Source organism: Ranitomeya variabilis, chromosome 2 (genome assembly GCF_051348905.1).
Source record: "Ranitomeya variabilis isolate aRanVar5 chromosome 2, aRanVar5.hap1, whole genome shotgun sequence".
Classification (NCBI taxonomy): Eukaryota; Metazoa; Chordata; class Amphibia; order Anura; family Dendrobatidae; genus Ranitomeya; species Ranitomeya variabilis.
This window is the reverse complement of record NC_135233.1, coordinates 244,518,622-244,533,847: the sequence shown is the minus strand read 5'-3', so window position 1 is coordinate 244,533,847 and position 15,226 is coordinate 244,518,622. Positions and strand designations below refer to the sequence as shown.

Sequence of the window (15,226 nt, the reverse complement as noted above, 5' to 3'; positions counted from 1 at the left end):
AAAACATCTGTTTATCTATAAAGCAAATCTCCGTCTCTCCTCCTGGTCCTGTGTTTAGCTGTTACACAGGTGACTGCAGCAGGAGCCTCCCCCCTTTGTGCTGTCTGAAGGATAGAGAGATTTTCTCATTGGTACTGAGGCACGAGCCCAGGGTGGAGGCTGGGTATAAAGCATCACAGAGCGGAGCAGATCCCCCAGTATGTAGGGGACGTCTCACTATAGTGATGAACTTCTGTTTACAGCAGATATAACATATAGACCCCCGTTTCACCATACGGGACCTCCAGGGCTCCGCATTAGTCCCACCCCCATGTCCGGTAGCAGACTGTGCTGAATTTATCCATCCCTCCAGTATTGGTAACCTAACTCTCTACATATAAAACACATGCACATAGCAGCACATTGGCCTCAGAGCAGCGATCACTTACCGTAACCCGTAGTCGGGAGACCCAGATGTTTCATGCGGTTTTTCACCAGTTCGGACAGTTCCTGGCGCTCAGATCTCCGGTACAGGTTCAGCCTTTGCTGACTGATCCACTCGGCCGTTTTGGTGGCCTGCTTGTTGCCCTTCCTGCTGAGTCTCCGTGCCCACTGCATACTCTTCCTGCGCAGCAGCGGGTGCTCGGACTGATCGCTGGACGTGGAGTTTCTGTGACTGGGTTTCGCCATCCAATGCTCCTTTGTGTCTTTCGTGTCTTCACAGTCTTCCACATTGATGGAGATTTGCGACTGAAGATGGGAGAAAAAAAAATATTAACACAATGAATAAAAGGTAAAAGTGGGGGCCGTCGTGCTTGGTAATGAGCCGTAATTTGTGTCTCCATGGTAACGTGGGTCTCCAGATCACCATTATTAAAGGGGCTGCACTGTGCCGTCACACTGGGCGGGATAGATGCCAAGGCAACAGTCCGACACACCGCAGATAATGTGCACGTGTCCGGGACATTACCAGATACTTGCTGGCTGTTGAAAGGTTGCTTTGGCAACTTTTCTGCGTGGCGTGACGGCATGAGTTCAGAAATGAGATATCTTGCGCTGAAATTGTGGCGTAAAGTTACCTTACTTACAGATGGTGAAATTTAGACTAGTCGGTCAAATTTAAAGGGATTGACGCAGAATTTCATATTGATGGACTATCCTTGGGATAGGGCATGGATATCCGATTGGCGAGCGTCCAACACCTGTCAGCAGGTCCCATGGTGGTACACTGTGTAGTGGCTGTTCACAGGTACTACACCTCCGCTCCTATTGAAATTAATGTGACCTGGTCTGCAGTACCCAAAAATGGCCACTATGCGGAGTACAGAGCTGTGCGGTTTACTTCTGGACTCCTCTGGAACAGCACAGCTCCGTACATTATGTAGTGGCCGTTCCCATGTACTGCAGCTCCACTCCTACTGAAGTGAATGTGATCCGGTCTGCAGTACCCAAATATGGCCACTACATGGAGTTGAGAGCTGTGCTGTTCCAGCTCCATACACTATTTACTTCTAGCAAGTGCTGGAACAGCTTATCGTCAATGAACCTCCTACAGTCTGATATTGGTGACCTATCCTAAGAATTGTCCATCAATATTAAAAAATCCTGGACAACCCTTTACACTGCGTCAACATCAGCCAATTTTAGCTAATCTGCAGCATTGCGTAGCCTAGCGTTATTGAAGTGAATGGCACAGGGCTGTAATATCACATGGACAGATGTAATGCCTTCTATGGAAAAAAGCAACCATGTTTTTCTCTTATTGGATGAACCCCACAAACATGTAGAAATCTCAGGGTAAGAAAGTGCAAGAACAACCTACCTGCGTTCTGATGTCGTGCGGCTGTGAAAAGAAATGCAACATTTTTAATGTCACCGATTTACACAGTAAATCCCAAATACACTTGTAAGAATTTTTTTTTCCAGCAGTAAAATAACAATTACAGTCATGGCCAAAAGTTTTGAGAATGACACCAAAATTATATTTTCCCATGATCTGCTGCCCTCTGGTTTTTATTAGTGTTTGTCTGATGTTTATATCACATACAGAAATATAATTGCAATCATATTATGAGTACCAATAGGTTATATTGACAGTTTGAATGAGTTAATGCAGCAAGTCAATATTTGCAGTGTGGACCCTTCTTCTTCAAGACCTCTGCAATTCTCCCTGGCATGCTCTCAATCAACGTCTGGACCAAATCCTGACTGATAGCAGTCCATTCTTGCATAATCAATGCTTGCATTTTGCCAGAATTTGTTGGTTTTTGTTTGTCCTCCCGTCTCTTGATGATTGACCACAAGTTCTCAATGGGATTAAGATCTGGGGAGTTTCCAGGCCATGGACCCAAAATCTCTCTGTTTTGTTCCATGAGCCATTTAGTTATCACCTTTGCTTTATGGCAAGGTGCTCCATCATGCTGGAAAAGGCATTGTTGGGCGCCAAACTGCTCTTGGATGGTTGGGAGAAGTTGCTCTTGGAGGACATTCTGGTACCATTCTTTATTCATGGCTGTGTTTTTAGGCAAGACTGTGAGTGAGCCGATTCCCTTGGCTGAGAAGCAACCCCACACATAAATGGTTTCAGGATGCTTTACAGTTGGCATGAGACCAGACTGGTGGTAGCGCTCACCTCTTCTACTCCGAATAAGCTGTTTTCCAGATGTCCCAAACAATCGAAAAGGGGATTCACCAGAGAAAATGACTTTGCCCCAGTCCTCAGCAGTCCACTCCCTGTACCTTTTGCAGAATATCAGTCGGTCCCTGATGTTTTTTCTGGAGAGAAGTGGCTTCTTTGCTGCCCTCCTTGAAACCAGGCCTTGCTCAAAGAGTCTCCACCTTACAGTGCGTGCAGAAGCACTCACACCAGCCTGCTGCCATTCCTGAGCAAGCTCGGCACTGCTGGTAGTCCGATCCCGCAGCTGAAACAGTTCTAAGATACGGTCCTGGCGCTTGCTGGTCTTTCTTGGGCGCCCTGGAGCCTTTTTGACAACAATGGAAGCTCTCTCCTTGAAGCTCTTGATGATGCGATAGATTGTTGACTGAGGTGCAATCTTTGTAGCTGCGATACTCTTCCCTGTTAGGCCATTTTTGTGCAGTGCAATGATGGCTGCACGTGTTTCTTTAGAGATAACCATGGTTAGCTGAAGAGAAACAATGATACCAAGCACCAGCCTCCTTTTAAAGTGTCCAGTGATGTCATTCTTACTTAATCATGACTGATTGATCGCCAGCCTGTCCTCATCAACACCCACACCTGTGTTACTGGATCAATCACTAAAACGATGTTAGCTGCTCCTTTTAAGGCAGGACTGCAATGATGTTGAAATGTGTTTTGGGGGTTAAATTTCATTTTCTGGGCAAATATTGACTTTGCAAGTACAGTAATTGCTGTTAAGCTGATCACTCTGACAATCAGGAGTACATGCAAATTGCCATTAGAAAAAATGAAGCAGTAGACTTTGGAAAAATTAATATTTGTCTCATTCTCAAAATTTTTGTCCATGACTGTAGTTTAGGGACGAGCGACCCCAAAGCACAATAATCCAGGGGGGCTGTAAAGGGTTAACAACAATAAAATATCATACTCCTCTGTCCAGGCTCCCACACCAGTCTCCTCTTTGCTCTTTGCCAACACTTCTGGTGCCAAGGAAAGCCGCCAAAGAGTGAATCGGAGCGTGGCGGGGGAGCATGATATTTTATATCCCTTTCTGACTCATGAATCCAGGAAAATGGCGGACAGCCTCCATTCTGCTGGATTTCCGCAAATCAATTTCCCAAAACAATGCAAATTTACTAAAACCCGTGAATTTTGGGAAATTCTAACCAAATTCTAGCAGTTCAGATCGATCTGCACATCCTTAGGGTAAGTTCACACTGGGCGTTTTTGCTGCTTTTTTATGCTAATTTTCAGCTGCTTTTTACAATACCAGCAAAGCCTATGAGATTTCCGAAATCTCATGCACACACATTGGTTTTTTGTGTCATTAGGATTTTGTGCTTTGCTGTTCTTTTTGGACATGGAGCATGTCACTTCTTTCAGAGTTTTTGCTGCGTTTTTCACCCACTGACTTGAATGGGCGTTGAAAAAACGCAGGTATCATTATTTGCAGCGTTTTTCTGGAGAAAAGTCAATGGACATTAGCATGGACGAAGAGACACAAAAACACACCAAATCAGCACCAAATCCGCACAAAAACGCACTTAAACCTGCGTTTTTGCCACAGCTTCTTTCCTGCCAAGAAATCAGGTTTTGCTGCAGCAAAAACGCCCAGTGTGAACCTACCCTTAGGGCTCCGTCATCTGTTAGTTTGATGCCCTAGTAAATCAGCAGTGAATTGGTTAGTCACATTACATACACGGTGACCCGAGGGGCCGATCACATCCTTCGCTCAGACTATCTGCATTTCTAATAACTTGTAGCGGGCAGAATGATGTGACTGGTGGTGAACTATAAGGGCGCATTCACATGCTGAAGGAAAAATGGCATTGTTGTGGATTTGCACCTCCCAAAAAGTGACAAAAAATACTGTCAGACTGCTACCTCTGATGTAGAGAACATGTGTGACTGGGTCCTGTAAATCCCAATAGGAATCTCTGCACTGGACGAACAGAGTTTCTGAAACAGCCGCCCGTACGACCGGATCCAAAGGTCATCCTCTGTGATCTTCATCTGGGGGAAGGAAAACAGATCGCACCCTGATCAGATTAATGGAGCACTGAAGGCACAAGATGTCAGATCAGGCCCATTTTCATCGTTCTGTGGTGTCTGACTACACTGTGTTCCAAGTTATTATGCAAATTGGATTTAAGTGTCAAAACGATTTAATTGTTTTGTTTTTCAAACAAACTTGTGGATGGTATTGTGTCTCAGGGCTCAATGGATCACTGAAATCAATCTTAAACACATGTGATAATTAGTTTTCCAGGTGATTCTAATTAAAGGAAAACTACTTAAAAATGATGTTCCACATTATTAAGCAGGCCACAGTTTTCAAGTAACATGGGAAAGAAAAAGGATCTCTCTGCTGCCGAAAAGCATCAAATAGTGCAATGCCCATGTCGTTTTCATCCCTTGCCTAGGTCAAGGGATGAAAACATTAGATATTTCTTGAAAATTTAAGCGTGATCATCTTACTGTTAAGAGATTTGTGGCTGAATCTGAGCACAGTCGTGTTCGTGCTGATAAAGGCATAATGAGGAAGGTTTCTTCCAGGCAAGTTCATCGGATAAACAGAGCATCTGCTAAAAAGCCATTACAAACCAGCAAACAGATATTTGAAGCTGCTGATGCCTCTGGAGTCCCTCGAACCTCAAGGTGTAGGATCCTTCAAAGGCTTGCTGTGGTGCATAAACCTACTATTCGGCCACCCCTAAACAGTGTTCACAAGCAGAAACGGTTGTAGTGGGCCCAGACATACATGAAGACTAATTTTCAAACAGTCTTGTTTACTGATGAGTGTCGAGCAACCCTGGATGGTCCATATGGATGGAGTAGAGGATGATTGGTGGCCACCATGTCCCAACAAGGCTGCAACGTCAGCAAGGATGTGGAGGAGTCATGCAGTGGCGTATCTAGGGGGGGGCAGCCGGGGCATGTGCCCTGGGCGCAGCCGGCAGGGGGGCGCAGTCGGGCCGCCTAATTCGGCGGTCCGCAGTGTCTCCCCCGGTGGCTGCATTCTGCCGCCCCTGGTCTGGGAGTCAGCTGTTCTCTGTGCCGACTGTCAAGCTGACAGCCGGCACAGAGAAGCTGCAGAGTGCCGGCTCCCAATGTGTGCAGAGGGGGAGGGGAGCCCCTGCAGAGTGGCTGCGGCGGGCAAGGAGAAATCCCTGAAGCTCCGCTGCCCAGCGATCTGTCTTTCTGCTTCCTCTCACACAGACGCGTCGCTGGATGACGTCATCATTCAGCGGCCGGCTGTGTCAGAGGAAGGCGATGGAGCTGCTGCGGCAGAGCGCGAGGAGAGGTGAGAGGTGTATGTGAGTGTGTGTGAGTGTGTATGTGTGTGAGTATGTGTGTGAATGTGTGTGTGTGAATGTGTGTGTGAATGTGTGTGTGAATGTGTGTGTGAATGTGTGTGTGAATGTGTGTGTGTGAATGTGTGTGTGGTGTGTGTGTGTGTGAATATGTGTGTGTGTGTGTGAATATGTGTGTGTATGTGAGTGTGAGTGTATGTGTGTGTGAATGTGTGTATGTGTATGTGTGGCTCAGTATTGTGTGTGTGTGTGTGTGTGTGTGTGTGTGTGTATCACGCTGCAGGGGAATGTGCAGAGAAGTGAATGGTGTGTGTGTGGGGGGAGGAGAGGGCAATGATGGGGCTGACGGGGAGAGAGCAACGATGGGGATGGTGGAGGAGGAGAGGACAATGATGGGGCTGACGGGGGGCATATGTCCTTGGGGGGGCGCCAAAATGAATTCTTGTCCTGGGTGCCAGAAACGCTAGATACACCTCTGGAGTCATGTTTTGGGCTGGAATCATGGGGAAACAGCTGGTAGGGCCCTTTAAAGTTCCTGAAGATGTGAAAATGATCTCTGCAAAGTATATAGAGTTTCTGACTAACAACTTTCTTCCATGGTATAAAAAGCAGAAACGCGCCTTGAGGAGCAAAATCATCTTCATGCTGACAATGCACCATCTCATGATCTCATGATGCAAAGAATACCTCTGAGTCATTGGCTGCTATGGGCATAAAAGGAGATAAACTTCCCCTGTCCTCAACCCTATAGAGAACCTTTGGAGTATCATCAAGCAAAAGATCTATGAGGGTGGGAGGCAGTTCACATCAAAACAGCAGCTCTGGGAGGCTATTCTGACTTCATGCAAAGAAATACAAGCACAAACTCTCCAAAAACTCACAAGTTCAATGGATGCAAGAATTGTGAAGGTGATATCAAATTAGGGGTCCTATGTTAACATGTAACTTGGCCTGTTAGGATGTTTTGGAGTTAAATAGCTTTTTTGTTCAGTCAATGTGACCTCCTAATGCTGCAAATTCCACAAATGAGCATTTTCAGTTCTTTAAAACATATCATATGTTTAGAAATTCTACTGTGCCTAATAATTTGGAACAGTGCATTTTGAGGTTTTATTCATTTTGGAGATTAGGCTAGGGTCACATTGCGTTATGTGACCGCGTTTAACGGACTACGTTACACCGCGGCATAACGCGGTGTTAACGTAGTCCGTTAACGAAGCCATAGCCTGTAATGGTGAACGCGTCGCTAGCGCCCGCCCACATTGGGCGTGCGCTAGCGATGTGCCGTCATTTGAGTGACGGACCTCGGACGCTGCTTGCAGCGTCCGCGGTGCGCCCGAGGTCCGTTCCTCGCTAGTGCAGATCGGGGATCTGCACTAGCGGGGACGCCGAACGCGGACCCTAGAGAAGCATTGCGTTAGCGCAATCCGCTAGCGCTATGCGCTTAACGGATTGCCCTAACGCAATGTGACCCTAGCCTTATACTGTTATCATTGGGAGGTTTCTTCAATAAAATTCGATGTATACTGTAAAGGGTGATGACTTTTATTAGACTGTCATTTGGACCGACAATTTAGGAAAATCCGAGAAAAATATCATTTGCATAATAATTTGGAACATAGTGTATACAGTCATTTCTCAGCATTGGGGGTGTCCAACTCCAAGATCTGTGTTATTTTTAGAAACAGCTGGTAAAAGTCTACCCTTACCTGCTGCTCTCAAGGCAATGTTTCCCTGGTCCACCGCCCGTCTCTGCTCACTCTGCTTCGCTGATGACGTGTAGACACATTTGACTGCCGCAGACAATCACTGGCTGCAGTATATACACTCTGCTATTACAGTTAATGATTGGCTGCAGTGTTTACATGTCAACGAACCACATCATCCCTGCAGCCTGGTAACCAGAGACCGCGGGGGACCAAGGAGGGTGACATATTACCCCTTTTGTTATTTTAAATCATTATAAAAAAAGATCGTAGGGCGATACCACCCTTATGGGGTCACCAGCACTTACCGCACACAGGTACCCCGATCCTGGGGTGGTGTCCAGTCCTAGGAGCAGCCTGGTGATGGTAATCATGTAATCCTTCACAAAGGACTGAATGAGAAGGAAAAAAAATGCAGAAAACTTTATAAAGTATTACACTTCGGATCCAATAGTGCTGCTTTGTTATAGTTCTGCATGGTGGCGTTCCTCTGTTATTTCTCCTGGAAATGTCGGAATTAAATCACAACTGGCTGCTACCAGCCAAGTCCGGGATTGTCCAATCAGCGTCTTATTTGTCTGGGTACGCCCACTTAACCATTATGGTAAATTATGTAACATTATTCATAAATTTCCAAGAGGGACAGCACAATTCAGTCATTTACTATAACAATATAGAAAACTGCAGCCCCCATCACTGCCTTCCTTGTACTCCTATGAAGCCGACCAGAGGAAGTCCTCATTTCTTCTATATACTGCAATAGTGAAAAGTTGCAGCATTTAAAAAATAAGATAAACTATATATATATATATATATATATATATATATATATATATATATACACAGTACAGACCAAAAGTTTGGACATACCTTCTCATTTAAAGATTTTTCTGTATTTTCATGACTATGAAAATTGTACATTCACACTGAAGGCATCAAAACTATGAATTAACACATGTGGAATTATATACTTAACAAAAAAGTGTGGAACAACTGAAAATATGTCTTACATTCTAGGTTCTTCAAAGTAGCCACCTTTTTCTTTGATGACTGCTTTGCACACTCTTGGCATTCTCTTGATGAGCTTCAAGAGGTAGTCACCGGAAATGGTTTTCACTTCACAGGTGTGCCCTGTCAGGTTTAATAAGTGGGATTTCTTGCCTTATAAATGGGGTTGGGACTATCAGTTGTGTTGTGCAGATGTCTGGTGGATACACAGCTGACAGTCCTACTGAATAGACTGTTAGAATTTGTATTATGGCAAGAAAAAAGCAGCTAAGCAAAGAAAAACGAGTGTCCATCATTACTTTAAGAAATGAAGGTCAGTCAGTCCGAAAAATTGGGAAAACTTTGAAAGTGTCCCCAAGTGCAGTGGAAATAACCATCAAGCGCTACAAAGAACCTGGCTCACATGAGGACTGCCCAGGAAAGGAAGACCAAGAGTCACCTCTGCTTCTGAGGATAAGTTTATCCGAGTCACCAGCCTCAGAAATCGCAGGTTAACAGCAGCTCAGATCAGAGACCAGGTCAATGCCACACAGAGTTCTAGCAGCAGACACATCTCTACAACAACTGTTAAGAGGAGACTTTGTGCAGCAGGCCTTCATGGTAAAATAGCTGCTAGGAAACCACTGCTAAGGACAGGCAACAAGCAGAAGAAACTTGTTTGGGCTAAAGAACATAAGGAATGGACATTAGACCAGTGGAAATCTGTGCCTTGGACTGATGAGTCCAAATTTGAGATGTTTGGTTCCAACCACCGTGTCTTTGTGCGACGCAGAAAAGGTGAACGGATGGACTCTACATGCCTGGTTCCCACCGTGAAGCATGGAGGAGGAGGTGTGATGGTGTGGGGGTGCTTTGCTGGTGACACTGTTGGGGATTTATTCAAAATTGAAGGCATACTGAACCAGCATGGCTACCACAGCATCTTGCAGCGGCATGCTATTCCATCCGGTTTGTGTTTAGTTGGACCATCATTTATTTTTCAACAGGACAATGACCCCAAACACACCTCCAGGCTGTGTAAGGGCTATTTGACCAAGAAGGAGAGTGATGGGGTGCTACACCAGATGACCTGGCCTCCACAGTCACCAGACCTGAACCCAATCGAGATGGTTTGGGGTGAGCTGGACCGAAGAGTGAAGGCAAAAGGGCCAACAAGTGCTAAGCATCTCTGGGAACTCCTTCAAGATTGTTGGAAGACCATTCCCGGTGACTACCTCTTGAAGCTCATCAAGAGAATGCCAAGAGTGTGCAAAGCAGTCATCAAAGCAAAAGGTGGCTATTTTGAAGAACCTAGAATATAAGACATAATTTCAGTTGTTTCACACTTTTTTGTATGTATTTCTCACTATTTTGCCGCACTTACATTAGTCCCCCCTCTCCTGTTTTTCGGTACGCTACACAGTAAAGTGAATGGTGTCATTGAAAACTACATTTTTTCCTGCAAAAAACAAGACTCACGTGGTTGTGGACGGAAAAATAATGGAAGCGCAAAAATGAAAAATTGCTCATTCGCGAGGTTATATCTGAACCTGTGTAAGGTTTCACCCTGTAAGGTGACTGCACGTGGTATAGTGAAGGGGTATATTTATATATATATTTTTTTTTCTCTTAAGATGTGGGATTGTCGTCTCCGCATTTCTCTTCCTGCTGACCTGATATAACAACGTGTCCAACATACTGATGCTGAAAACTCTGCCTGCAGCAAATGGGAGGCGAAACATGAACGCCAGGTTGGATCCATTCTCTCGTTCTTTCTGCAGAGATACAAGTAGAGAAGACGGACAGATAAGAGAAAGCGACTGGGATGCTGTGACAGAAGAGGCCTGTGATCGGGGGGGATAACATTTCTACCGTTCTTATGGAGTTGCCTCTAGTGTTATCGCAGTAACCAGAAAAGCCGGACCGACTAATCTCTAGGAGGCGGCAGTAACCCACCACATGGACACAGGTGCAGACTTCATTCTTTGTTTTTTGTAATATCTTACTTACTTTTTCCAATTTAGAAAGTGCCAGGGAATAACAATCTTTCGCTCTGAACTGCATAAAGCGCATGTTGGACGGGTGGGTGAGCTCGGTGGTGATGCTGAGGCTCGGAAACAGTCTGCAATGAGAAACAATGATTTCCTTCCAAAGTGCTACAAACAGAAAAAATGAAATGTATGGGGAGAGGCATATAATATAGAGAGGCATGACGGGATCAAAGCCTGTGGGGACATCTTCCAAAAATGTGTGCCGAGTAATAGAGCTGCCAAACTGTAACTAATGAATGGTGCCATCCGGTAATAACGGTGCAATATAGTGCCATACTGTGAATATGTAAGTGCACACGTCTCACCGAATCACGGGCCGTTTCTGGAACAGCGCCACCCCCGGCCATGGTGCCATTGTGAGTAGCACTGCAGCATCGATCCATTCACTTCAATGTGGCTGAGCTGCAAACCTAGACACAACCAATGTCCAGGGGGTGGGACAGCCCCTGAAAAGATAGCTGCCATGCTTTGCTAATGGACAAAACTATTAAAGTAAAAGTATCAGAAAATGACTTTTTTGGTTAAAATAAGTTTTAACATATATGTTAGATAAATGTATTGCAAAATGGTTATGAAATCAGTAGTATAACATAGCAAGATAATAGACAAGCAGGATAATACCTATGTGAGGTCTCTGGATGGAGGGGAGTGGAAACCCAAACACCAGCACATGGTGCACTGCTATACTTTATATATACTGTTGCACATGATTAGTATTTTACCCCTCTATAACATTGCAGGAGTAATTAATTATTCGGCTCCTACGGGTCACCATTGCCTCATTTACTCTGTCATTTACTACTTCATGTAATTTAAACCATGGATGTTATATATTGAGTCATATTTTACATATTGTTGCAGCATATAATTGAGATTTTACCCTCCTCTCACATACAAATATAACAGCTATAATCTTTATGGCCACTAGGAGGCACTGCTGTCCTATGTATTGTTTCTCACTAGTGATGAGTGAGTATTCTCATTGCTTGGGTGGTCTCTGAATATTTGTGAGTGCTGGGAGACTTAGTTTTTGTTGACACAGCTGCATGATTTACGGCTGCTAGACAGCTTGAATACATGTGGGGATTCCCTAGCAACCAGGTAACCCCCACATGTACTCAGGCTGGCTAACAGATGTAAATTATGCAGCTGTGTCGACAAAAACTAAATCTCCCAGCACTCACAAATACACGGAGGACACCCGAGCGTGCTCGGGGAAACCCGAGTATCGAGTATACTCACTCATCACTATTGCTCACACATTGTGGCATATGAATGTGAGCTATAGCTCATCATATGGTTTGTCATCAGACAGGTCCTGGACATCGGGGATAGCTGTGGTGGCTATTCTCCCTTTTATACAAAGATTTTGTGTTTTATCATGTTTTTCCTAATAATGTTTGTCATTTTTTCTCATTCTTTCGGCTATTATTGCGTCCCGCTTTTTGGTTATTCACCTCTATATACAGTAGATAACACAGGATCCACCATTCACAATAGGTGATGTCACAGCTCACCTCCTCCTCCTGTACAATGACTGATAACACCTCTATATACAGTAGATAACACAGGATCCGCCATTCACAATAGGTGATGTCACAGCTCACCTCCTCCTCCTGTACAATGACTGATAACACCTCTATATACAGTAGATAACACAGGATCCACCATTCACAATAGGTGATGTCACAGCTCACCTCCTCCTCCTGTACAATGACTGATCACACCTCTATATACAGTAGATAACACAGAATCCACCATTCACAATAGGTGATGTCACAGCTCACCTCCTCCTCCTGTACAATGACTGATCACCCTCTATATACAGTAGATAACACAGAATCCACCACTCAACAATAGGTGATGTCACAGCTCACCTCCTCCTCCTGTACAATAACTGATAACACCTTTATATACAGTAGATAACACAGGATCCACCATTCACAATAGGTGATGTCACAGCTCAACTCCTTTTCCCCTACAATGAGAGATAACACCTCTACGTACAGTAGGTAACACAGAATCCACCATTCACAATAGGTGATGTCACAGCTCACCTCCTCCTCCTGTACAATGACTGATCACACCTCAATATACAGTAGATAACACAGAATCCACCATTCACAATAGGTGATGTCACAGCTCACCTCCTCCTCCTGTACAATGACTGATCACACCTCTATATACAGTAGATAACACAGAATCCACCACTCACAATAGGTGATGTCACAGCTCACCTCCTCCTCCTGTACAATGACTAATCACACCTCTATATACAGTAGATAACACAGAATCTACCATTCACAATAGGTGATGTCACAGCTCACCTCCTCCTCCTGTACAATGACTAATCACACCTCTATATACAGTAGATAACACAGAATCTACCATTCACAATAGGTGATGTCACAGCTCACCTCCTCCTCCTGTACAATGACTAATCACACCTCTATATACAGTAGATAACACAGAATCCACCATTCACAATAGGTGATGTCACAGCTCACCTCCTCCTCCTGTACAATGACTGATCACACCTCTATATACAGTAGATAACACAGAATCCACCACTCAACAATAGGTGATGTCACAGCTCACCTCCTCCTCCTGTACAATAACTGATAACACCTCTATATACAGTAGATAACACAGGATCCACCATTCACAATAGGTGATGTCACAGCTCAACTCCTTTTCCCCTACAATGAGAGATAACACCTCTATGTACAGTAGGTAACACAGAATCCACCATTCACAATAGGTGATGTCACAGCTCACCTCCTCCTCCTGTACAATGACTGATCACACCTCAATATACAGTAGATAACACAGAATCCACCATTCACAATAGGTGATGTCACAGCTCACCTCCTCCTCCTGTACAATGACTGATCACACCTCTATATACAGTAGATAACACAGAATCCACCATTCACAATAGGTGATGTCACAGCTCACCTCCTCCTCCTGTACAATGACTGATCACACCTCTATATACAGTAGATAACACAGAATCCACCACTCAACAATAGGTGATGTCACAGCTCACCTCCTCCTCCTGTACAATAACTGATAACACCTCTATATACAGTAGATAACACAGGATCCACCATTCACAATAGGTGATGTCACAGCTCAACTCCTTTTCCCCTACAATGAGAGATAACACCTCTATGTACAGTAGGTAACACAGAATCCACCATTCACAATAGGTGATGTCACAGCTCACCTCCTCCTCCTGTACAATGACTGATCACACCTCAATATACAGTAGATAACACAGAATCCACCATTCACAATAGGTGATGTCACAGCTCACCTCCTCCTCCTGTACAATGACTGATCACACCTCTATATACAGTAGATAACACAGAATCCACCACTCACAATAGGTGATGTCACAGCTCACCTCCTCCTCCTGTACAATGACTAATCACACCTCTATATACAGTAGATAACACAGAATCTACCATTCACAATAGGTGATGTCACAGCTCACCTCCTCCTCCTGTACAATGACTAATCACACCTCTATATACAGTAGATAACACAGAATCTACCATTCACAATAGGTGATGTCACAGCTCACCTCCTCCTCCTGTACAATGACTAATCACACCTCTATATACAGTAGATAACACAGAATCCACCATTCACAATAGGTGATGTCACAGCTCACCTCCTCCTCCTGTACAATGACTGATCACACCTCTATATACAGTAGATAACACAGAATCCACCACTCAACAATAGGTGATGTCACAGCTCACCTCCTCCTCCTGTACAATGACTGATAACACCTCTATGTACAGTAGGTAACACAGAATCCACCATTCACAATAGGTGATGTCACAGCTCACCTCCTCCTCCCCTCTGCACAGTGCATGAACACTTTCCTACAAAGGTGAATGAACATCTCTGGACTATTGCTGTCTATGGTCCATGTTGTTGCGCTAATGCAGGAATATCAAACTCAAATACACAGAGGACCAAAATGAAAAACGTGGACAAAGTCGTGGGCCAGCCTTGATATTTATAAAAAAAAATGCCTGCAATTGAGGAAGTTTTTCCCTATAACTAAATAGAACGATTAACTTTTTCACCTGGAAACAAACTAAAAAGGTTTGTCCAACGAACAAAGTACATTTTAATGAATAGAATAAAATAAACAATCACAAATGGGGCATACTGGAATAATGTTATGTAAGAGGAATAAAAAGCATATGGCCTAATTAAAATACCGTATGTAATAAAAAAAACTTGAATTAAATAATACAGATAATAAAATATAATGACAACAAACGTGCCCCCCAAACACAGTAGGATACCCCCGGGATGAATTCCTTCACAGTACCCTCCACACAAATGATCTGATGACCCTATTGTACCCTCCCATCAAAGTATAGTGACCCTAACAAAGTATGATGTCCCAACTGTGATCCCCACGTAGCACTCCACACAGTATAATGGGCCTCACATCAGAGGTGTATCTAGGGTCTCTGGCACCCGGGGCAAGAATTCAGTTTGGCG

At 44.3% G+C, this 15,226-nt stretch overlaps 1 protein-coding gene across 8 annotated transcripts in view; it reads right to left on the bottom strand.

The window, feature by feature from the left end:
• Window positions 1-15,226, bottom strand: part of KCNT1 (potassium sodium-activated channel subfamily T member 1) — a 360,049-nt gene that overhangs the window by 12,026 nt on the left and 332,797 nt on the right. For all 8 annotated transcript variants that reach the window (XM_077284353.1, XM_077284354.1, XM_077284356.1 and 5 more), the window contains 6 exons: window positions 10,656-10,767; window positions 10,319-10,420; window positions 7,967-8,050; window positions 4,523-4,651; window positions 1,802-1,822; window positions 429-729 (listed from right to left, as the gene is read on the bottom strand). In XM_077284353.1, the coding sequence (XP_077140468.1) occupies window positions 429-729; window positions 1,802-1,822; window positions 4,523-4,651; window positions 7,967-8,050; window positions 10,319-10,420; window positions 10,656-10,767 (749 nt within the window). The remainder of the gene's footprint in view (window positions 1-428; window positions 730-1,801; window positions 1,823-4,522; window positions 4,652-7,966; window positions 8,051-10,318; window positions 10,421-10,655; window positions 10,768-15,226) is intronic.